This window comes from Rattus rattus, chromosome 2 (genome assembly GCF_011064425.1).
Source record: "Rattus rattus isolate New Zealand chromosome 2, Rrattus_CSIRO_v1, whole genome shotgun sequence".
Lineage (NCBI taxonomy): Eukaryota > Metazoa > Chordata > Mammalia > Rodentia > Muridae > Rattus > Rattus rattus.
In genome coordinates, this window is record NC_046155.1 from 7,622,429 (window position 1) to 7,645,274 (window position 22,846).

Below are 22,846 nucleotides of genomic sequence, written 5' to 3' on the forward strand. Positions count from 1 at the left end.
AATGCAGTCCCATGTTATGTCAAGGCAGAAACTGTCACTGGAGTTGGAAGACGTGATCTTAAAGATGAAAGGAACACAAGAGAACATGGTGTGAGAAAATGTTCTAGAAGTAATGACAGTATCAAGTTTGTTGCAGCACAAGTAAAAAGGGACCTACAGATTGGTGACCACCATAGGGTAAACTCTTTGCAGGAACTACCCCTGAGTCTATCTGGCCAAAGATTCTTCTGAAGAGAGTGCTCTGAAAAGGCAAGAGTGGGTGGCCTGGGTTTCCTAGGGACATGTCTTCATTTCTTCCATTCATTTAGCAAATCCAAGTCTGGTGGAAATGTTCCGGCCCACTCTTGTCTCTCCTTCAGCTTGGTTTCTATTTTTAAAATTTAAATATAAATGTTCTCCCTCCCACATAATTTTGAGGTAATTCAAGAGCTTGAGGGTAGCTGGTTCTACTGCCATCTGTTTTTTCCTCAAGCTGCCAAACATCTGTTTTCTCCAAGCGGATCAGGCACCTGCAGGCGGTGGTATCACAGCTATCTCCAGCTAGGTGACCAGAGCTGTGGCGACTCAACCGAGTTGAGATGAACGTCCCGGTTATAGGTGCGTCCTGCAGCGTGAGCAGGTTTCTGCCCGCAAGGGAGCGCTCAGGTTTAGGCATGCGCAGACAGTCTGACAGCCATTTTAAGGGGCTACTGAGCTCCAGCGGGAGCCACTGCGCAGGCGTATACAGGAAACTACCAGCTTCCCCCTGAGCCCGGAGCACGCCTGCGCGGATTAGCCGGAAGAGGCGGGATCAGCTGCTGCCGAGCTCTGTGCTTGGGGAACGCCGAGGTGGGGCGAGGCGGGGCGACTGTCAGCTGACTGAGGAGCCGATTGCCTCGCGGGACAACGGTCAGCGACGCAGGTTGTGGTGGGAACGGAAGAGCTCTCCCGGCGGGTCTCTGTGCAGTCGGTGAGGCAGAGGGCCGCCGCAGCACCATGGCGACCACCGTCAGCACGCAGCGCGGGCCGGTGAGTCCTCTGGGCCAGAGCCTGGCTGGAGCAGCGGAGCCTGGGGTCCGGCTTCTCTTTTCAGTCTCTCGCGGGGCCTCTCGTGGGTTGCTTTGCCGCCCCAGGGCTTCGCGGGTCCTACCTTCAGGTACCCATACGGAGTAACGACTCTGGTCTTTCGGGCCTCTTGGGTGGAGGAAGGCAGAACTTGATGGTTCCCCAGATGCCTATGGCCCTTGAAGCTCCTGGCCCCCTTTATGGAGACTCCCGTAGTCCTCCTGAGTGGAGGCCCTGAATCCCTTAGTCCTCTACACAGAGGAAACCTTACCCCATTGGTATCCAGATGGAGTGGGACTCCGATTCCCTTAGTTCCTCAGAAAGGGCCCCGAACCCCCTACTTTGTCAGATCTGTCACCTGCTTGGTCTCCCAGATGGACAGGAGCTGTGACTCTCTTGCTCTCCCAGATGGAGAGTGGCCCTGACCTGATTAATTTTCCAAACTGAGTGACTCTCGTGGTCTTTCAGAGGAGTGGAGCCGGACAAAAGCCGGACGTTGATCCCCAAAAAGGAGAGATATCCTGGTCTCCTTGGTTTTAGAGATGGCGAAAGATTCCACTTTGTAGTCAGTCCTTAGTTGTGACAGTTTCCTCCTCTCCCTAACATCTATAGAAAATAGGATACTAACTCTTGAACTCAGGTAGTGGCTACCTTCTCAAGCCTCAATTTCTTCATTTATAAACGAGTAGAAGGGAGCAGAGAACATGGAAGATTCAACAGGGTTGTCTCTTCAGGATTGTCTTGGATTCTAATACTACCTGTCTTACCTCCCCTAGTGTGAATGTCCTCCCGGTAGCTCCCTGAGGCTGTTGTGGGTGGGATGTTGTTAGCCAACAGTGGCTGTGTGTGGTAGAACACAGTTCTGATGAGTACTGCAGTGTCTTTCCCTGAAGTTAATATTGAATGTGCCCGCTAAGCCTGTGGTTTCCAGAGTTCCCTCGCCCTGACAGCTTGGTATTGACGTGTGTGTGTGTGTGTGTGTGTGTGTGTGTGTGTGTGTGTGTGTGTGTGTGTGTGTGTGTGTGTGTGTGTGTGTGTGTGTGTGTGTGTGAGAGAGAGAGAGAGAGAGAGAGAGAGAGAGAGAACACAGACATAACTCCTTGGGGTAGGTTACCGATTTCCTGACTTTGAAGAAAGCCCCAGGTTTGATTAGGTGCTTTTAGGAGGGCTTTGAGCCAGCTCTGACCCACAGTCAAACTTGGATGGAGCTTTCCAGAGCTGGAGTTACCTTCATGTTCAGCAACCTCTTCATCCTCACTGTGTCTCAGCAAACTGTAGGAAATTGATGGTGGTTGCCAGAGGAGAAAGGGAGCCAGAGCCTTGCCCTTTTCATATCCCCTGCCTAGGAGAGTGGACCCTTTCTTACTGTGTGGTCTGAGAGTATCCTTACTTCCTGTGGCACAGGCTGAGTTTGAATTCATCCGATGGTGAGCTCCGTGTCTGTCATGAGCAAGAAGCCATCTTTCCCTGTTGCTTAGAGAAACTCTGGTGTTGAACAGAGCTGGAATAACCTACACAGTGATGAGTAATTGGGAGTGTCAGATGATGTTCATACTAGCAGAATCTGTGGAGTCTTTCTACTTGCCGAGTGTTCCAGGGATAACGTAGTCATAGGAATACGGCAGCTGGGTGGTTTTAGAGCACTCTTGATGACTTGTAACTTTGGGCTCTAAAAATTTGTCATAAGTGACCACTATCTCAAGCTTTACTTGGGATGTGCATGACTTCATCATAGTATTAGTGTCCACAATATTTAGAGCAACCAGACACTGAGCCACAGGTGTGGAGCACAGGGACACACTATGCATGGTAACTTATGTAAGCCAGAAAATAAGTCTCCATCAGATCTGTGCTCTTAAAAGCACAGTGGAAGCAGAAAGGTATGGACTTGATATGGGAGGACTGCATGGGCCATGGCCAGGGTCTCTGTAGAGTAGAAGGCCTTGAACTTCATCTGGGAAGTGCTGTTTCTCATGCAAACCTTTTTCAGTTTTCAACTTTTCACTGGCTGCTTCACCTGGAATGACACACCCATCGACCTCTGGATTCACTAATATCTGCAAAGGCTTTTAGCCAGTAGTCAGGGTCTAGTAGAACTGCCAAGTGTGGCGTGCTTCTCTGCCGCTCATGTCACACTCGGGAGTGCTGCTTCCAAACAGACGAGGTGCATGCATTTGGTCAGTGCTGGGTCCCACAAGCAGCCTTCTCTGTGTAGCCCCAGCAGAGGTTAGGCCCAGTGTCTCCATCCTAGGAGCCTGGACTCAGGTTTGGGCAGTTGACTCTGTAGCTGACCTTTACCTCTGAGAAGTGGGAAAGAACTGACAAGAGTGTCTTGGCAGGTTATAAAAGGCAGGACAATCTCATCTGGGCGAGGAGGGCAGGTATGAGGACAGATAGCCCACACCTACATAGTTGTGAAGGAATAAGTTCTTCCTCAGGCTATGTGGCCTTCTACATTTTTAGATTTTAGGGGTTTTTTTTGGTTTTGTTTTTTAAAAATATCTACCACAGGGCACTGAACCCTATGCTATATCCATATCACTTTTGAAAACACTGGTATTTTGAAATTACCAGCCCATTTTGCTACCCGGTCTACAAACTTGCTCCTTTTCTACAGTGAGTGACTTGAAGGATCCTATTTCTTGTGGGGATACATGCAGGAGGTCTTGCTGCCTGGAGGCTGCACCAGGTGTAAGGGTGGCATTTTGAAGGTCCTTCTTTATAGATGTGTTGCGTTGAGTCCCACAGGTGCTGACTTACCTTGCTTGAGATGCCAGTTAACCGGTTAAAGTGAGCTTTGCCAGAGGACACTGGCTCTGGCTTTGCCCCTCCTCATTCTGTGGGTGGTCCTTAGTGCTCATGCCTAGCTGAGCCAATTAGTGCTGACTTGATTAGTGATGGCAAAGTGATTTTTTTTTTTTTTTTAGTTATTAGATTACTTTATGTATGGCATTTTGCCTGTGTACATGTATGTATACCATGTGCATTCCTGGGGCCCATGGAGGTCAAAAGAGGGGGTCAGATTCCCTAGAACTGGAGATACATATGGCTGTGAACCATGTAGGCACTGGGAATCGAATCCAGGTCCTCTGGAAGATCAGTCATTGCACTTACCCACTGAAACATCTCTCCAGCCCCAAAAGAGTCATTTTTAAATTTGTTCATATGTTCTGTACTTGGTAACTGGATCTGATGTTAAAGATAAGCATTTCTCATCAGCCAGAGATGCCTAGGTTACAGTTTGAAGTAAGGTAAAATGTAGGCTTCTAATTTTCTAGTAATAGAGAAGGGAGTTGAGTTTTTTAGGGTGTGTGTCAGCTAGCTTGCTTTATTTATTTATTTATTTATTTATTTATTTATTTATTTATTTATTTATTTATTTATATTTGTGTTGCTACATAAGTGGAGTTTTAAAACCTCCAGTGTAAGTTAGCATCCTCTCGTCTATGCATCTTCACAGGGCAGAACCTGGGCAAGAGGTTGTGCTCCCCAGCTGGCCACTAGGCCTATGTCTCTGGGTCCTTGAGAATGTCTGCTCTGGATTCTGAGGTGAGGCTATTCCTGAGTATAAGTCTAACATTCCTGCATCAGACTGTGGTGACAAGATAGTGACCTCTACTGGCTTCTTGCCTTTTACTTTGAGATTTTGTGACTACTCTGCTTTTTCTTTTAGAAAGTATTTACAGTTTTTCTTTCTTTTGTTTATGTTTTGACTTTACATTGTTTTCAACATTTATGTTTAGGAAAGATCTACACACAGCAACATAGAGCTATATCCTTAAAAGTCAAATCTAGGGGTTGGGGATTTAGCTCAGGGGTAGAGCGCTTGCCTAGGAAGCGCAAGGCCCTGGGTTCGGTCCCCAGCTCCGAAAAAAAAAAAAAAGTCAAATCTAAGAAGTACAAGTTCCTATTAGAAGCTATTTTATTTTATATGGTATAAATATATACACATTTTACACTATAAGGCTTCCATTTGTTTCTATTCTTGCCCTGACTGATTCATTAAACAGAGTTTTTAATGTATGTAATTAGTAGCAATTACATTTTTTTTAATGTATGTAATCAGTAGTAAATTCTTTACCAGTCTGGTAAATGCATGGTTTCTTTCTTTCCCTTGGGAGTTACCCTAGGAATTGTAACACACAGTCTTGCAGATTTGAAGTTGATCGCATCTCTGTCTTCCCCGGTCTGGTGGCGTTGTGCCATATTTGATGGTTCTCCTTTCCTTTTATGTCAGTGCTTGTTCAGATCCGAGATGTGTAATTTTCTTCCTCATCTTCTTTGTGTCTGTTTATCAGGATCCGTCTGCTGTGCTTTCCAGTTCCTCTTTTAGCACTCTTGACTATAGCTCCTGAGAGCTCTGTGTAGAGTGGCAGCAGGCAGTGGCTTCTCAGTCCACTGGACTCATGCCCTGTTGTCATCCCAGTTACTCTTTTACTAATCTTCCATTCTTTGGAGTTTCAGTGTAAATCACGGAAAGCCTTTAAGTGCAGTTTCCTTCCTGACTGAGGGCCATGAGGATGCTCCAAATTTATGCGTGGAGAGTGCAACAGGCCCAGCTCATGGGAAATACCACAAAGTAGTGAGATTCTAGGTCCTTATGAATTGTTTTTCATTTCTCAAAAAACATATTTCCATGATTGAATCCTTTTCAGATACTATTCTGCTTTGACACAGAGAAGCAGTAGAGCTGGGTACAGGTGGGTTGCACAGTTGTCAGGTACCTTTTGAAGGCAGATGGGACTGGCTGCGGTGACTGTGGAAAGACACAGCAGCAGCTAATGTTGTGTGTAGGAATCCCTGTGATCACTGGCTCTGGAAGGTTGTCCTGGCCTTGGCATCAGGCAACAGATCCCCTTCTGCCCAGCTGTCACAGATTCTCTAAACTATGAGCTGGCGCTTCTTTAGGATTCTTCCTTGCTCCCTTTAGCCTTGCTAGTGCCCCAGCCTCTCACACATGGATGCATGCATGCAGCTCACACACTCACATACACACTCATCTGCTGAAGGAACTGTCGCTGTCCATCTTTTTTGCTGAACTCTAGGCTAGCAGCTTCTTGACTTTTCCTACAGTGTCCCAGACATGCTAGCAGGCAGGTGCTCTGCACTGGGCAGGCCAGAAGCCTTTGGAGAACCCTAGGACACAGCTAACTTGTCTGTTGATGGGGGAAGTCTCATGGGCTGTGCCACAGATTGTAAAGATTGGGTATCATTGTGCCCTCATTCACAAGATTTGTCTGCCTGTTTCTACATTGAGTTGCCCTCAAGTGCTACCTACCCAGAGCCAAGGCTGAAGCCTACTGTGCCCTGCCTACTTGTCCCTCCTTTTTGGTTCAGGGTCCTGGGGATTCCTTTCATTCTTTTAGGGACACAGAAATATCCCATTCTTTTTGAAGTTGAGAGCCTGGGCCACGTAGATATTTCTGGCTAGGGAACTCAAACGTTGCTTGGTGGCTCTTCCTTTGTCCCGGGCCATAAGGAATGAGCATTTTTATGCTTACATTCTTGAAGCTTTTCCATGGGACTGGTGTCTGGAATTGAAATTGTTGGGTTTTTTTTTTTTTTTTTTTTTTTTAGATTTATTTATTGAATATATATAAGCACACTGTAGCTGTCCTCAGACACACCAGAAGAGGGCATTGGATCCCATTACAGATGGTTGTGAGCCACCATGTGGTCGCTGGGAGTTGAACTCAGGACCTCTGGGAGAGCAGTCAGTGCTCTTAACCACTGAGCCATCTCTCCAGCCCTGAAATTGTTGGGTGTTAACCCACATGTTTGAAGTCATTTGTTAGTATCGAACCATGTATTCATCTTGTACTCTTAGATAAACTGTAAAAAAGATCCACTGTGGGTCTGTTAAACAGAATCATCATTTAATTTTTCTGAGTCTTTAAACCAAGATAAAATTTATATTTCATGTGGCCAATATATAGCAAACTTTCCCTCCACCAGTATATGGCAAAAATACATTTTAGGATTAGCCCTGTATTTTAAAACTTTACTAAAAATAGCTGTTTATTAATGGTATTTTCTAGTGCCGTCATTGACTTTATAGAATTCGCACCAATGCCTGGATTCATCTCTTGCTTTGAAGTACTCCTCACTGTGCTAACAGTAGTGACTCCTTTAGGTACAGCAAGAGGTGTCCTCATTCAGACGAATCATCTGGGACCTGCAGCAACAGGCAGGCTTGTCTTCCCTCCCAGGACAGAGAGTAATGGTTGTATAACCACCTTGTTTATCTGGTTCAGGCTGAAGTCTTTCCTATCCTCCCTGCTCCTTTAGGTGAAGGTGAAACTTCCTAGTACAATTGTGACTTGAGAAAAGCTATAGAAAAAAAGTTTCCCTCGTATCACTCTGTTTCTCCTGATGTCATATTCACAGACCATTTCCACTGCCACGAAACTGGCTTCAGTCTATGCTCAAGATTCAGCTTGTTCCCTTCACTGCTGTGGGCTCCTCCCAGTACCTGACTTGCCTTGCCTTTAACCATATCTCAGGCTTCCTTGTTTTTTTTGTTTGTTTGTTTGTTTGTTGTTTGTTTGTTTGTTTGTTTTTCTGGTTTTTGTTTTGTTTTTGAGAAGGTACATTGTTGAGGGTGTTACAGTACATCCCTGGCTTGGACGAAGGGTCACCTGGAGAAGGCAGAATGGGTTAGCTTTCTCTACCATAAGGTTGCTTTTCTACTCTTAAGTAACACTGTTAAATTCGCATTGTTAAAACTTTCCTATTTATAATTTTATGGTTAAATCCTTATTGAAAAATAGCATATTTGAATTTGATCTTTGAGGGGCAAAAGTACTGGGGATTGAACTTAGTGCCTTGTGCATGCTGGGCAAATGTTCTGCCACAGAGCTCTACCTCTATCCACATTTTATCACTCCCACCCCCACCCCAACAATCTCTTTTTCTTTAATGAAAGCCTGGAAGAGTATAATATGAAATCTCGGTGCCTAAAGTTTCTAGTCCCAAGAAGAGGACAGATAAACAAAGTAAAAACAGCCCTGACTTGTTCCACATGGCCTTTCCTGACCTCCATGCCTGAAGCAGCCCCCATGACTGCCTATATCCTGACCTATCACTGTGATATCTACTGGCCTGCTTGCCCTCCTGTGTGTATCCTTCAGAGACACAAATGTGTCCTGCTGCAGCACTAAAGCTGTAATACGTGACATACAATTGATAGTTGTTCCTATGACAAGTAAGAACTTGGCCTATATGGGTTAACCCCAAGAATCTGGCTTAAAAATATCTGTTTTGCCTAATAACCCATTTAGGATGTATAGACAAAGCTGAATATGCATCTTGGAGGTACACCCTCTAAATTCACTATAGACTAGCACAGGTGTGGACCAGGAGTTCCTCTGGGAGGGACTGTTTCCTATATACCATAGACACTGATTCGTGTCTTCTCAAATCACAGCCCTTTCTCATCTCTTCTGGACCCCCCGGAAGCATTTGTGATGTGTCCTGGGAAAGGTTGTCTGTCCAAGAGAAGTTTTAGGTGCTGGAAACTGTGCTTTTCATGGAAACCATGGGTCTCACTGGCCACAGCTACTTTGCAGAAAGCTTCTGCATGTGAGGGCTGGGCTCCCTCCTGGTTCTGGATTGAGAGACCCCAGAGATTCAGAGAGACGTGCTGCTAAGTGGTCACCACTCACAGACAAGTGTGATGTGCTTTTTTTTTTTTTTTTTTTTAAGTTAGAGGAGAGTACTGGGAACATCATCAGGTCAGCTGCTCAACGGTAGCTATATCCTTGGTTCTGAACATCTGACTAGTCTGTATTTTCTGGAAGCACAGAGATGGGAAGAGGGTAAGGGGCTAGACTAGGGGATCCAGGGACTTTTGCTTGTTTCTTTCCTTTAATAATTTATTTAATTTATTTTTTGAGATAGAGTCTTGCCATATAACTCAGGTTGGCTTGCAACTCCCTATGTAGTTCAGGTTGGCTTTGATGGGAATGCGACAGTGAGCCAAGAGGGGGTGTTTTCCAGGTGCTGGGAGTGAAAACCCTGCAGAAGGTGGAAGTGTGCATAATGCACATCAGTGGAAACCTACAGCAGGAGGATAGGCAGGAGTGTGGTCAGTGGAGGAGGTAGTCAGGCTGTCACAGAACTGGGTGCCAAGTGCCCCCAGCAGCTCTCAGTAAATTCGCTCTGTCACAGCTCACATATGACATTGGTGCTTCTGGGGAAGCATGCATATGGGACCACTTTAGGCTTGATTGCTGCTCAGGTCTTCTTCAGTGCGTTTTCAGCCTTCAGAACCTCAATTGTTTCTTAATGGTGAGCACTTCCTCTATGTAGCTAAGACCAGCACCCACTGGGCAAGAAGCAGTCCTGCCTTCTGTCGGGTTACCCTGGTTGAAGCTGTGGAGGCTTGCCCCCAAGGCTGTCCCCACTGTCCTAAGTAACTAACATCATAGCTGCTACAAAGGGTCCTTGACCCTCCCATCTTGGACCCCAGGCAGGTATGCCATTTCCAACTGGTATTTTCTTCCTAGGAATCCCTGGTTCAGCCTGTATTCCTGTGGTGGTCTCTGTGGTAGAGTCCTGTGGTTAACTCCAGAATAAATCTTAGCCAGGGCTACCATTAGGAGTCTTGGTTAACCTTTCCTTTGCTCTCCTATTTTTCTTGAAAAGCTTTATTTTCTTAGAGCATTTTAGGTCTCCCTTGAGTTCTAATAGCCTTTTTAGTGACTGAGGTAGGCTCTTAATGTTCCAAGGGCTCTGGTTTGCCTTGAGCACCTCCTGAATAAGGAGGTGTATGTTTTCAGGGAAGGAAGCTCAGATGAGGGCAGGCTGGAATCTCTTGTGGGTTAAAAAAGAAAGGAAGGGGGTTGGGGATTTAGCTCAGTGGTAGGCACTTGCCTAGGAAGCGCAAGGCCCTGGGTTCGGTCCCCAGCTCCGAAAAAAAAGAACCAAAAAAAAAAAAAAAAAAAAAGGAAGGAAGAAGGAAAACTTTGGTAAGGTGAGCCTGTGTGACACATTGCTCCAAGGTAAGCCTGATAGTACTGTGAGATTGCTTGGCAACTTGCTTTGTTTGACTCTACGCTTTCTCCTCACTGGAAGGTATACATTGGTGAGCTCCCCCAGGACTTCCTCCGTATAACGCCCACACAGCAGCAGCAGCAGATACAGCTGGATGCCCAGGCAGCCCAGCAGCTGCAGTATGGAGGAGCAGTTGGCACTGTGGGTCGTCTCAGCATCACTGTAGTACAGGTGGGTCTCAGTTTCCGGTTGAAAACTGGTGGGATTGAGCAGAAGAGGCATGGGCATGATGAGGCTTTGCACCTCATTTCCCATGTGGACAGTAATACCTGTCGATGTCCCAGGGATCTACCTAAGATACTGTTGGTCCATGTCAGTCATTATCCTCTATGAGGATGCTTTCCCTGACCCCTTTATTGCAGCTCAGGTGTTAGCTACTCAGTTCTGCACAACTGCCCTGTAAATAAACCATGGTTCCTATTCAACCTCAGCCCCATGCTGAGGCCTAGGATGTGCTCAGTCAGTGCACAGTGTCAGATGAGAGGTCTTGTCTTACAGGTAGTTGCTTACTGCCAGGTATGGCCAGGTTCCCAGAGTCCTGTGAGTCCAGGAGTGACTGGCAGCATGTTCGAGAGCAGGTTACTGACACAGTGAGGTGAACTTGAAGACTGTTTTTTCACACACTAGGAAATACCTGTAAGGAAAGCAGTTTACGTAAGCACTGGCTTTTGTTTCTGCTGGTGGATGCCTCATTTTTCTAAATTTGGTGTTATTTCAGGCCAAATTGGCAAAGAATTATGGCATGACTCGTATGGACCCTTACTGCCGCCTGCGTCTGGGCTATGCTGTTTATGAAACTCCCACAGCACACAATGGCGCCAAGAACCCTCGATGGAACAAGGTTATTCAGTGCACAGTGCCCCCAGGTGTGGACTCGTTCTACCTTGAGATCTTCGATGAGGTGAGAGATGCCCCAGTGTTACAGAGTTGCCAAGTTTGGGATCTGGCAGCCATGGGTGTGCTGCATGTGCCTTGTGGTTGTAGTCATGAGGCTGTTCTACTGGTGCTCAGGACCTTTGTACCTAGCATTTAGTGACTAGTGACAGGATGTGACCTGCCTGGACACCTGGCATTTAGTGGCTGAATGACAAAGTACAGTTTCTTTGACAGTGTCCATTGGGAGCCATCACCAGTGATAGAAGCATGAGTAGAGTGTGAAGATAGATGTTCATGGATAAGTCGAATTTCAAATAAGTCAGTGCCCCCAGTGCGGGGAACACTGTTCTTGCAGGCCTGAGTTCCAGGCTCTGACACTAATGTCCCATGGCCATACCAGCAGTTAGGTGTGCAACTTTTTGAGGGCAGTCAGGAAACTCAGGTGGCTGAAGATGTCTTCTTGCAGCCTAGTTCTGGAGACCATGTGCTTGCCTCCTTGAAACAGAGCTAAGGGCAGTGGGAAGAGAATGAGGACGGTGAGAGCCAGAGAGGAAGTGGGCATAGGTAGTCCAGCGAGGGGGACACAGCCACTCGTTTGTCTTGACCCCTTCCTCTGCTTTCTTCTTCAGTGTCTATGAAGAGTAGGGATATGGGAAGGAGGGCTGGGCTATGGATGGGCTGGCAGCTCTTGTCCTCGTCTGTACCTACTGGGCTTGAGACTTACAGCTTCTATCTAGCTGATTAGTTAGGGCCACAAGGACTGCAGAGGACAGTGTCCATCCCTGAGCAAGGATGGCAGCCCAGAGATTTCTTTATTGTCCTTTGGCCTGGTGGTTACTCAGAAGATGCAGAAGTAGTGGTGGCCAGGTACAGGTCACCTGGATGTCTGGGATTGTGGTTTAATGGGAAGCTCCTTGGAGGAAGCTGGAGCAGTGAGAGGAACCCTGTCCTGCCAAGAACACAGAAGGTAGATGCAGGCGGCAGTCCAAGTAAAGTCACAGCCTTAGGAAAAGCTGGTTTCTATAATATGGGTCGTTGAGGGCCGCAATGAGGTCATTTTACTCTTGTCTTCCTCAGCGAGCCTTCTCCATGGACGACCGCATAGCTTGGACCCACATCACTATCCCCGAGTCCCTGAAGCAGGGCCAAGTGGAGGACGAGTGGTATAGCCTGAGTGGGAGGCAGGGCGATGACAAGGAGGGCATGATTAACCTGGTCATGTCCTATACGGTGAGTTCACTGTCTGGTGAGGCCATCCTCAAAGAGGGTCTGGTACCTCCTTGAGACAGCTATGGCTCCCAGAACCTTGGGAAGTCATGGGAGGCAGGGCTGGGGGTCTGGTTTCCCACTGTCTCCTTTGTATTATCTGGGCCTTTCCTTTTAGTTGTTCTTGAGCCTTTGAGAACAGGGGAGTATAAGCACCCGGTATGCAGGCCTCCTCTGCTTTACCATCCTACATGCCTCTCCTGGTGTGGAGTGTCACCGTCTTTAACAGGTGCTTATGTAGCATAGTCCATTGTATACTCGCTCATCTACAGTTCAAGATTATTTGCGCTGGGGCAGGAGAGGTGACTCAACAGGTTAAGAGCACTGCTGCCCTTGTGATTCCCAGTACCTACATGGTGGCTGACAACCAACTGTAACTCCAATTCCAGGGGATCCAATACCCTAATGTAACCTTCACTGGCATCAGGCACACACATAATGCACACACATATAGGCACACAAAACACTAAGATATGTTAAATAAAACGGTTCAGCATTTCCGAGAGAAGCTACTGATACTGATGCAGTCTCCAAAATGGATCCTGAAGGGAGCTTTGTAAGTCCTGTGTGAGAAGTGTCCTGTGTGAGAAGTGGTGTGGTTGTAGCTCATGTGAGCCAGTGGTTGACATCATTTGTTTTCTTTGGTCTTCACCTTGACTCTTGTTCTCACTGAAGCTGAAACTCATTCCATTCACTAGAGTGGCTGGCTAATGAACCTGAGGGATCTTCTTGTCTCTGCCTCTCTCGTCCTAGGATTATAGATATGTGTCTCTCTCTCTCTCTCTCTCTCTCTCTCTCTCTCTCTCTCTCTCTCTCACACACACACACACACACACACACACACACACACACACACATAAACATAGCTTTATATATGGGTGCTGGGGATTGAACTCATGTCCTCATGCTTGTGCACCAAGCACTTTCCTAACTGAGCTGTAGTTCTGAGTCTGCAGCCCAAGTCTTCCAGCTGAAGGGAGGAGGTCTGCAGGAGTGGTACAAATGAAACCAGTGGCCAGGGATACTACGTTCTTGCTGAGGATTCCATGTCTTGGGTGTTGCTGTCTGGGCTGTGGCTAGGACTAGCCCTATGATACCAGAAGTAACAAGATTGACGTATGGTATGGTCCTCCTTGACACCCATGTTTTTCTTTGTTGTGTTTCAGTCCCTTCCAGCTGCCATGATGATGCCGCCTCAGCCTGTGGTCCTGATGCCAACTGTGTACCAGCAGGGTGTTGGCTATGTGCCCATTGCAGGTGTGTACTGCTTCTTTGGTAGGCATCCCAGGGACAAAGTAGGACAGGAGAAGGGAGGGGCCCAGCATCCCTATGAAGCTTGAGTAGTGTAGAATTGTGTAAGCATGGCTATTTTAAATGAAGACCTTCTAAAACCTACTCCAGTGTCATATTTGAATTATTTTTGTATACATAGGAAGTAGTGTTTGCCCTGTTTTTGCCACAAGTAAGGTGAGTTGAAATTTTTAGAGGTGTTGAAACCTTGTCTAGGAATATTTTCATGTATGAGTTGTAGGAATAAGAAAACCTGGTTCCTGTTAGACAAGGCATACTACATCTTAAATCATGGCTTTCATTGAAAGTATTTACCCATGTAAATTAATACCTGCTTGAGTTGTAAAGTCAAGATGTGGCTTTTATGTATTTTTTTAATTTTTAACCTTCCTGTGGATTTCACAGTACCTGGTGTCCAGTTGGCCTTCCTATCAGAGTAGGGCAAGCCAGATGAGATCACACACCTGCTTTCTTGGCTTCAGCCAACAGGAAAGACTGTGGCTCTGAGAGTAGACACCAGGGCAGGCCTTCAGGACCCCTGTTCTCTGCTAGGGTCCAAGCAACTGGAGTCCAAGCAAACCATGTAGTCCTGCTATCCCAAGGAATTCAAAGGCTAAGGCAGTAGGGATGCCCAGTCCATAGGGCAAGAGGGAATATGAGGTCCTGGATGGGGCTTTGCCTATATGGTTCCTGCTTGCTGGTGCTTAGAGTGAGCATTGCTTTGGATCTAGGACAGCACAGAGCTGCTGTGGTTCATCGGTGCGGGGTCTGAGGGTTCCACACAGTCAGAATGGAGTGACTCATTAGTCTTTATTAAACTTAGCCCTTACGCCAGCTGAGCGAAGGAAGATAGTACAGGACTTGGGAATGAAATCCACCCACACATATCCTGAAAACAGCCCTGACAGACAGAACTTGGGCCTTCTGCCTATGACAAATCTCCCTGCAGGGACAAAGGGCAGCGTTTTGCAAAGGAAAGGGAGGGTAAGTTCACAGGGTTCCAGGGCCATGCAGTATTTGGACTGGAGTAGGTTGTCACCATATCAGCAGACTAGAATGTACAACCTGCAGTAGAGGACAAACAAGTCAAGTGGGCAGTGACCCAGGACCTTAGAGAAACCTTAAAGCAGTGTGGTGGTTCACCAGGAGCCTTAGAAATCTGGAAAGTGGGGTTTTAGAATGTGTGCTCTCTGGAGTCCCAAATACAAGATACTGACTTGTCCCAGTTCAGTGATCAAATAAGATCCTCAAAACCCTGAGGTATGAGGGTTGGGTTCCCAGAGTTGCTCCCAGATTCCCTTTTGAACTACAGCCCCATGAGGGTATGTATGGAGTTTGTCAGTGAGATGTGCTGAATTGGAGGTCTGAGGAGGGAGAAGAAGCAAGTGAAATGCAGTGAGCACAGAGGGTACCCAGTGTAGCAGAGTCGACTGGGTCACAGATAGTACAGTGTAACAGAAGTATCTTCCCTGAGGCCCTGAGGACAGGAGTCAAAACAAGGGTGTAATCCTTTCCGACGCTCCAGAGAGGGAAACTCTACCTTTTTGAGCTCTTGTGGTCTGTCTTCATACACTTGTGGCCGCCACCCTCTTTGTATGTTTTGGTCCTGTAAGGTCACTGGACAAGGGCTCTTCTACTCCTTCATGGTCTTATCTGAACAAGGGTACCCTCTTTCCAAGTAAAGCCCATCTTCAGGCACCGGGGTTGGACTTGAGCAGAGGGTGTGGGGAAGCAACAAAGACAAACTTCTGTGCAGTTACAAACAGGAGAACTACTTGTAAACAAAAGGTAAAAGCTGTTGACCAGTTTACCCTTTCTTGAAGGGCTCCTGTCCTTCATTCTCTGTGATGCCTCTAGGCTGCTCTAGAATGTGTATTTTAGGGAAGGCTCCTCTAGAAATAGACTTTGATCCTTTGATGTACATCTTTAAAGTTAGAAATAGTTTCCTACCGACAGAAAAGCTGTCACAGAAATAAAAGGATATTTTTCCTTTGGAGACTAGCCTCTGATGTTTGCTCTGTCCCCATGTAAGCATGCTTCCTGGAAGTGAGGACTCTTCCCAAAGGGACGTGCTACAGGGCTGGTGGACTGGATCTTCTGAGAATTTGTGACAGGCTTTGCCCTGTTCACTGTCTGGCCAGGTGTCCCCAGGTGCTGCTTAGAAAGCTGCTCTCTTCTATTTCTGCTGCTCCCACCTTAGTGTTTGGTGAGGTGACAGTTTGCCCTTTCATTCTCTTGGGAACCCCTTCGTATCTCCTCGAGGATTGTATTCAAGGTCACAGTTGCTGCCTGTTTTATGTCAGACTGAGCTGTCCACTGATAGTTGTAGCAGTATGGACTTGAGGTTTGTTTTATTTTCTGAGCTATTAATTCGTTACTATATTGTTTTGTCACTCAGTGATCCCAGATTGACTAGGTCTGGAAGTGAGGCCTAGTTGGCTGAATTGTGTGCTTTTTGATGCTGTGTGAGCTTCCTGATGTTGGCACAGGAAGCCTCTGGCTAGCTTGTACATTTCCTTCTTCCACCCCAGAATTAGCCACTTCTCTCTGAACCCAGACTTCCACTCATGGAGAATCAGTTCTAAAAACGTTCTTGAATTGTTTTTGTGTTGTATTTATCTTAATCATTGGGGTATTATAAGGATGTTGTTTCGTTGAAACTGGATGCCCAGCTTTGGTTCTTAGGATTCCTGTATGTTTGTGAGGGCAGAGCTGTCCTAGCAATGTGCTTGGGGTATCCTGTGCAGAGATGATTCATAGCTGCCATCTGTCCTGTGAGTCAGGTTATCTCAGTCCACAGAGGCAGGAGAAGCAGTTCATCCAGGGCGTTTTTATTCCTGTTGCTCTCTGCCTTCTCAAAAGTGAGGTCAAGTCACGTGATATTTCTTGGTTCATATCAGCTTCATGCTGCAGAGTTTGCTCTCTTGGGAAGACTCATACCCTTGACTATTCACAGTGTGAGGTATGTGTACACAGACCATGCATGAAAGAAGACTGCACTCAAGCTCCTGACAGTAAGGTGAAATAAGTCTGTGACCAGTTAGACAGGAATGAGGAGACTCACATGTTAGCCTGTTCTCACTGCCCATTGGTCTACCCTTGCTGTATGCCCAAGGGCCAATGCATGGCCAGTAGGTGCCTGCTGCCTCTGCATATCAGGAGGCATAGACCCTGTTGTCTGTGTTTGAGGTCTTGGTTTCAAGACCATAGCTGCTGCTTTGCAGAGCTAAAGCTGAAGGTTGAGGATCAAGGGTTACCTGTGTTTATGAATCTGTTAGTTTGAGAGCGTAGAAATGTCCTGTGATATGCAGCCTGCTCTGAGCTCCCTTATTCAGCATGGTTTACTTCCTTCTGTATGGCTCCTCACTGTACCCACTTGAACCAGAGAGGACACATTTTTTACAACCCAAAACTACAGGGTCCTGTCCATCCTTTACCCGCAAAGTTGGCTGGTCACCCCACATTTGCTCTTACAATTTCAAAGAAGTTTTGATAAACTGGTCCATACTCGGTCATGGTGACAGGTCATGGATTGAGAATATAGTATTCACTCCGGAGGATGGGAGACACTAGGGCCAGTTTTCCTTGTATGTAGTGGCCTGCTGCTCCCAAAGGAGCTGGTTTATGAGAGCAGATGACCGCACACTGCTTTCCTATGCTGACTCTGCAGTTTTTTTCTGCAGGTTTTGCAGCGGTGCCTAGTCCTCTCTTTTCTGTACCCAGCTAGGTTGAAAAGTGTTGGAAAGTCTGAGCAGGACCCAGAGGAAGCTGCCTGGCCTGCATATGGTTGTGCACCTTTCCGTGTGTTGCTGCAGTGGCTGTGTTCATGGCTGCAGGCACTGCATTCGTTCTGGTGAGGTTGTTTGGGTCCCTTTAGAAACAGGCTGCTTGCTGTCTTACACCTGGGTCAGGCAAAAATTTTGGCGTTTTGTTTTCTTTAGAAAATACAGAAATAGTATAAGAATATGTTTTGTTGTAATCCCAGGTGTGGGACATGGGGCTGCTTCAGACCGTCTGCAGCAGCTGACTGTGATTTGCCTCGTGCTCTAGCAGAGGCGTGGTTTTGCCAGCGACAGTTTCTGCAGTTGTGTAGTGGTGAGAACTCTGGAGACTTTTCAGAGAATATATATATACATATACATGTGCTAGGCTCAAGAGGCAGGGTGGGTTGTTGTTTTTTGTTGTTTGTTGTCGGTTATGGTTTGTTAAGTGTCATGTGCAGAGAAGAAACAAGAATTATTAGATATGCTGATGGCAAAGATCAAACCTGCCCCAAAGATTTTGATGCCCCGAGTCAGCAGGAAGTAGTCTATGATAATCCCTCCCTTCTTTCTATCCTTTTTTTTCCTTTCCTATCTAGTATTAGGAGTTTGAAAGATTGGAGAAGGGTATTAGAATGAAAAACTCAAATAGCAAATGCCAGCTACACCACTATATGGTGACAACTTGTAAGGTGTCTGATGACAACCTGTCTAAGTCAGTCAGGACACAAGCATGAAGGAGAAGGCCTGGCCCAGAGGGTACTTAGGAAACCTGCCTCTGTTCCTCAGCTTGTACCCCTTCACCTAGCACAGGCTGCAGGGAGCCATGTAACATCAGTGCTGAGCCCTGTGCCAGCAGCCCTTCGTTGCTCTCATGGCAAAAGAATTGGCTCCCATGCCCCACTGAAGTCCCTGTGCCTCAGGCTGCTGAGAAGCGATGTGCTTTCTAATGAGCATCATCTTCATTGTGAAAGGCTAGAATGCAGCTTTCTTGAGGTTTTCAGAGAGTGCTTTTTTAGCCTTACCTTGTGTGTGGCTACTGTAATGTCTTTGCTAGGCTGTGAAAGTAAATTCTAGAATGTTGACACAAGCAGACTTTGGAGTATTGGGTGTACAAGCATAATACTTTGTTGTCCCCAATCTAATTAAAGACTCATGAGTGTAGTGAGTCTCCTAAGTTCTTGAAGTAGCACATGTGATGACCAAGTTTTCATCTTGCTCCCTGTAATTTTTGATGAGATAGATTCATCTTGAATTTTTTTTTTCTTTTTTTCGGAGCTGGGGACCGAACCCAGGGCCTTGCGCTTGCCAGGCAAGCACTCTACCACTGAGCTAAATCCCTAACCCCTCATCTTGAATTTTTGTTCAGAAAGAAAATACACCAGGAGAGGTAGCTTCCGTAGTGAGGATGATGGCCCATCCCATCTGCCGTGGGCATCCCTGTGAGATCTGGTTTCAAGTCAGGCTTAAGGTAGTCTTTCCCCTTGGAACCAGTGAGATGTATTATTTCTTCCTTTGGCACTGCAGCTTTGTGACCCCACTATTTTTGTCCTAGAACTCACTCTGTAGACCAGGCTGGCCTTGAACTTAGAGACTCTCCTGTTGCCTTCTAAGTATTGGGATTAAAGGCATGCACCACCACGCCTGGCTGACCCCACTCTTTAACCAAATTTCAACTTTTGTTTTCAGGGATGCCTGCTGTCTGCAGCCCTGGCATGGTGCCTATGGCTATGCCCCCACCAGCTGTGGCTCCTCAGCCCCGCTGTAATGAGGAGGACCTCAAGGCTATCCAGGACATGTTTCCCAACATGGACAGGGAAGTAATCCGTTCTGTGCTTGAAGCCCAAAGAGGGAACAAAGATGCTGCCATCAACTCCTTACTGCAAATGGGCGAAGAGTCCTAGACCCACCTGTGGCCCTTGGCTTCACAGCACTGACCCTTGGACTTGTCCACCCGGGGCTCCCCAGGGTCACCATCCCCACAAGATTCCAATGAAAGACCATCCACATACCCTTTCCTTGGACATCTGCGCCGCCCCTTCCCACATATTTTGGGGATGCATGTGGATTTTCGGTTCTAGGCAGGCAGTCCTCTTCAATGTTGCTGGGGGACAGGGTTGGGGGACAGTTCTCTCCCTGTCTCTAGCTGGGTGATGGTGGCATGGCCCTGTTATTGCACAGACCAGTCGTCCTGTTTGGGGACCTGCATCTCCTGTCCTCACCCTATTCTGGAAAGCATTCTTATAGAAAGCAAGCTGCCTCTGCCAGGATACTAGTGATTGTACAGCGTCCTTCTGAGTTGATGGATGGCATGGAGTTACTCAGCCCAGCTGGGATGGTTGTTGACAGTGCACTGAGTTCATGTGCACTTACTTACAGGTTATTTTTAGAACTTTCAAGCTAAAACCTCCTTCCCTCCTCTGATGTCGTATGTGAACCTGGGCCCCTCAGCTAGTCCTGGGCCAGGAGATATGCTTCCCAGCCATATCCAGCAGGTCTCTAACCTCCTATCTTGCTTACCTGCCACTGTCTGGCTAGGCTTCAGCCACAGAAATCCAACTTGGAAACAGAAGGTATCCAGACTTGGTGCTTGGCTAGCAAGGCGCCACCTTGGCCCTTACTGCTGGAGGCTGCTTTCCACCTCTTCTTTAGTCCAGCATTGTGGGTCTTACTCCAGGGGCTGTTCTTGTTGATAGACCCTCATCACAGAGTCCAGAGTCAAGTGAAGGAGGTGGGCGGGTGTGGCACTGCGTGCTTACTACTAAAATTCAAGCATCGTGACACTACTGACCTGCAGTACATTCTATGGACCCACACTGTAGATTGGCTTGAGTAATAAAAATCCATGCTTAAATTAAACCTTCATGGAGGTAGAGGTGCCTGTACCTGACCAGTGGATATTGTGCGTTGTATTTTGAGTTACAAACCTATGAGCCCATGGCCTGGCTATAGACCTGTTTAGGGGAAAGATGGGTGGCACCTTGTCCTAAGATTCAGACCTTGAAAGCTTTCTCAGAATCGATCCACTGTACAGGTACTGTTAAGAAGCTATCACACATTGTCACGTGTTTATGGTGTTACAGTTTTGCCTTACATTGCAGTTGCTTTTTGTTTTTCTGAGAATTTGCACACCCAGTGTTTGAATATGTGATGCACCAATATGGGCGTGAAGGTGACTCCTAGCAGTTTGGAATGTTGTGAAGGACTTCAAATACGAAAACTAGTACTTCAGTTTTGGTCTTTGCCTCCTAAAAAAGCAGTGAGATATACTACTTTCTGTTATCCGTGGGGTGCTTTTCGTCAGATATATTGTTCATAAGTATTTATTTTTGTAAGCCTAAAGGCAGTATGTGGTGACGGTGAGCATGGGATGGTGGTAACAAGCACTTTTCTTTAGTTGTAGCTCTTTAAACCTTTTAACTGCAAAACAGAGAAGAAAGACCAATGTTTGTTAAATAGATTCAACCACTCACTTTAACACAACCAGGCACTGGAAGTCTCCATTCTAGACTGTTGTGTGGCCTTGTTCTTGGTAAGCAGATGCCCTCTTATAGGGTGGATGAGTCAAGCAGGCAGGACCTCCTCAAGTGGTCTGCTTAGTGTCACCAGCAGACTCAAGACACTGCAGAGCAGGGACCTCAGCACCTGTCTCTAGGTCTCAGTGTGGTCTGAGCACAGGGCCACTTTGCTCTTGTGAGGCTCTGAAGGGAGCCCCTGAGCAGCCCCCACGGCACTCAGAGGCAGCACTCACTAACTTGTGCTTGCTCGAATGAGGAAGAGGGATGGTTAAGACAGATTTAAGACTTGAGCTGAACACAGACTCTGCCCTTTGTCATGAACATTTTATTTTTTTAATAGATTAAAGGAAGATCACGTTTTATAAGGCCTGAGTGATATCCCACTCTCCTAGGTTTTGTGCTATTTTGTCTTGGAATTTCATGTCAGCACCCATGTAGTACAAGGAAAGAGGCAGTGCTTGTCGGCGCCTGTGTAGGGACTAAGGCATCAGAGCATGGCTTGCTTGGCCTTCCATCGAATCCTGAATCTTCTCAAGGTGAGAAGTCACCCCTGGAAGGAGCCACAAAGGCAGAGGCCACAGCAGAGGCAGACAAGCTTCTGCATGGGGACCAGGCTCTCACTGGGTATCATTGCTGCTCTTGCCAAGTTTGAAGATGGATGTTGGTAGCAAAATTTCACAAGGTGTTCACTGGGGCCCCTGCCCTCAGGCCAACTCGAGGGTAGGTAGGTATGGGTCTAGGGATGGCCGGAGCTGTTCTCTTCTCTGCACATGTTGGCTGGCTGAAGTTGTAACCTGCTGCACGCTTGTGGTCTGACATGGCCAGTGGCTTTCATCTCACCGTGTGAGTAACGCCTGCCCAGTTGACAGAAGTGCGGTGCGACTGGGCTCTGCCCTCGCCCTCCCAGGCCACTCTTTACAGACACTGGCATCACCCGACACACTGTCTAGAGGTTGGTGGGAATAGTTCTCAGAACTCTGTCTGTGGTTATTTTGGGGATGGGGGTCCATGTCCAGATTTTTCTTTGATTATATGATATATTTTTACTTTCAGCCTTCTAATTTAATAAGTGGTCTATATAAAATAGAAAAATAAAGCCCTCTGAGGAAATGTTTACCATTTTTGTTCTTGAGTATTATCACGTGGAAGCCGTAGTACATCACACGGTGTCCCACAGTGTGTCCTTTTGTCTGTACTTCTTGCAAATGTCCATCACATTGAGTCGTTGGTCTGCTATGAGGCCTCTGCTTTCTGCTACATCGTCTGTACTGCATCCTCATGGGGACGCCTCTGGGAGTTGGCACACTGTGTCATGGAGATCCTGCAGCTTTGCATCTGTAGGACCGGCCCCTTCACACCCTCCAGCAGTTTATCCATGGGGTAGATGTTGGGGTGGGACGATACAAAGTCCTAGGCCTGGGCCTGAGAGGTGTCTGAACTGGGGACAGAGGCAGCTCTTCAGCTCGAGTGCCCTTGGCTGGCTCATCCACGCCTGTACCATGGGGCAACTGTGCTGCCCAGGTGAGGTGCAAGGCCTGCTCTCCAGCTCTCATGACCCCAGGGCCAGGTCTCCAGCCTGCCGCAGGTAGCCAGGGGTGAGTGGAGAGGAAGCTATCTCTCCCTGATTCATGCCACCACACAGGAAACATGTCAGGGCCAGCTCTCCTACACTTACACCCCCGGGCCTGAGCCACCTAAAACTCCATTACCAGAGTCAGCTCTGCTTTGCTTTCTGGGAGGTGCAGCACGTGTTCTTCCAAGTACTGTAGCTAGCTGGAGGGGAGTGCGTGTGTGTGCGAGAGAGAGAGAGAGAGAGAGAGAGAGAGAGAGAGAGAGAGAGAGAGAGAGAGATTGAGAGACAGGCCCAGGCAAGGGTAAGGCCAATTCTACACTACCCTTAGACCAGGGACTCCACCTGGCTTTTGGTAGTAACAGACTCCTCCTGCTGCTGCAGGGCCATGGAACAAGATGTGGCCCCCAGTGGCAGCATAGGCCAGGACTCTACCATGGTCCCAGATGGCATCAGCAGTTACTTAC

General features: G+C 47.2%; 1 protein-coding gene across 2 annotated transcripts; it reads left to right on the plus strand.

The window, feature by feature from the left end:
• The first annotated feature begins 783 nt into the window (after positions 1-783).
• Positions 784-21,925, plus strand: Tollip (toll interacting protein). 2 transcript variants are annotated; one of them, XM_032891417.1, is made up of 6 exons: positions 784-1,008; positions 10,120-10,269; positions 10,817-10,999; positions 12,052-12,204; positions 13,407-13,497; positions 18,981-21,925. In XM_032891417.1, exons 1-6 carry the CDS (start codon positions 976-978, stop codon positions 19,193-19,195), a joined length of 825 nt encoding a protein of 274 aa, XP_032747308.1. In that variant the 5' UTR covers positions 784-975; the 3' UTR covers positions 19,196-21,925. The 2 variants fall into 2 exon arrangements, with proteins under 2 accessions (XP_032747308.1, XP_032747309.1); XM_032891418.1 differs by lacking the exon at positions 784-1,008 and adding an exon at positions 4,491-4,593.
• Positions 21,926-22,846: the final 921 nt, after the last annotated feature.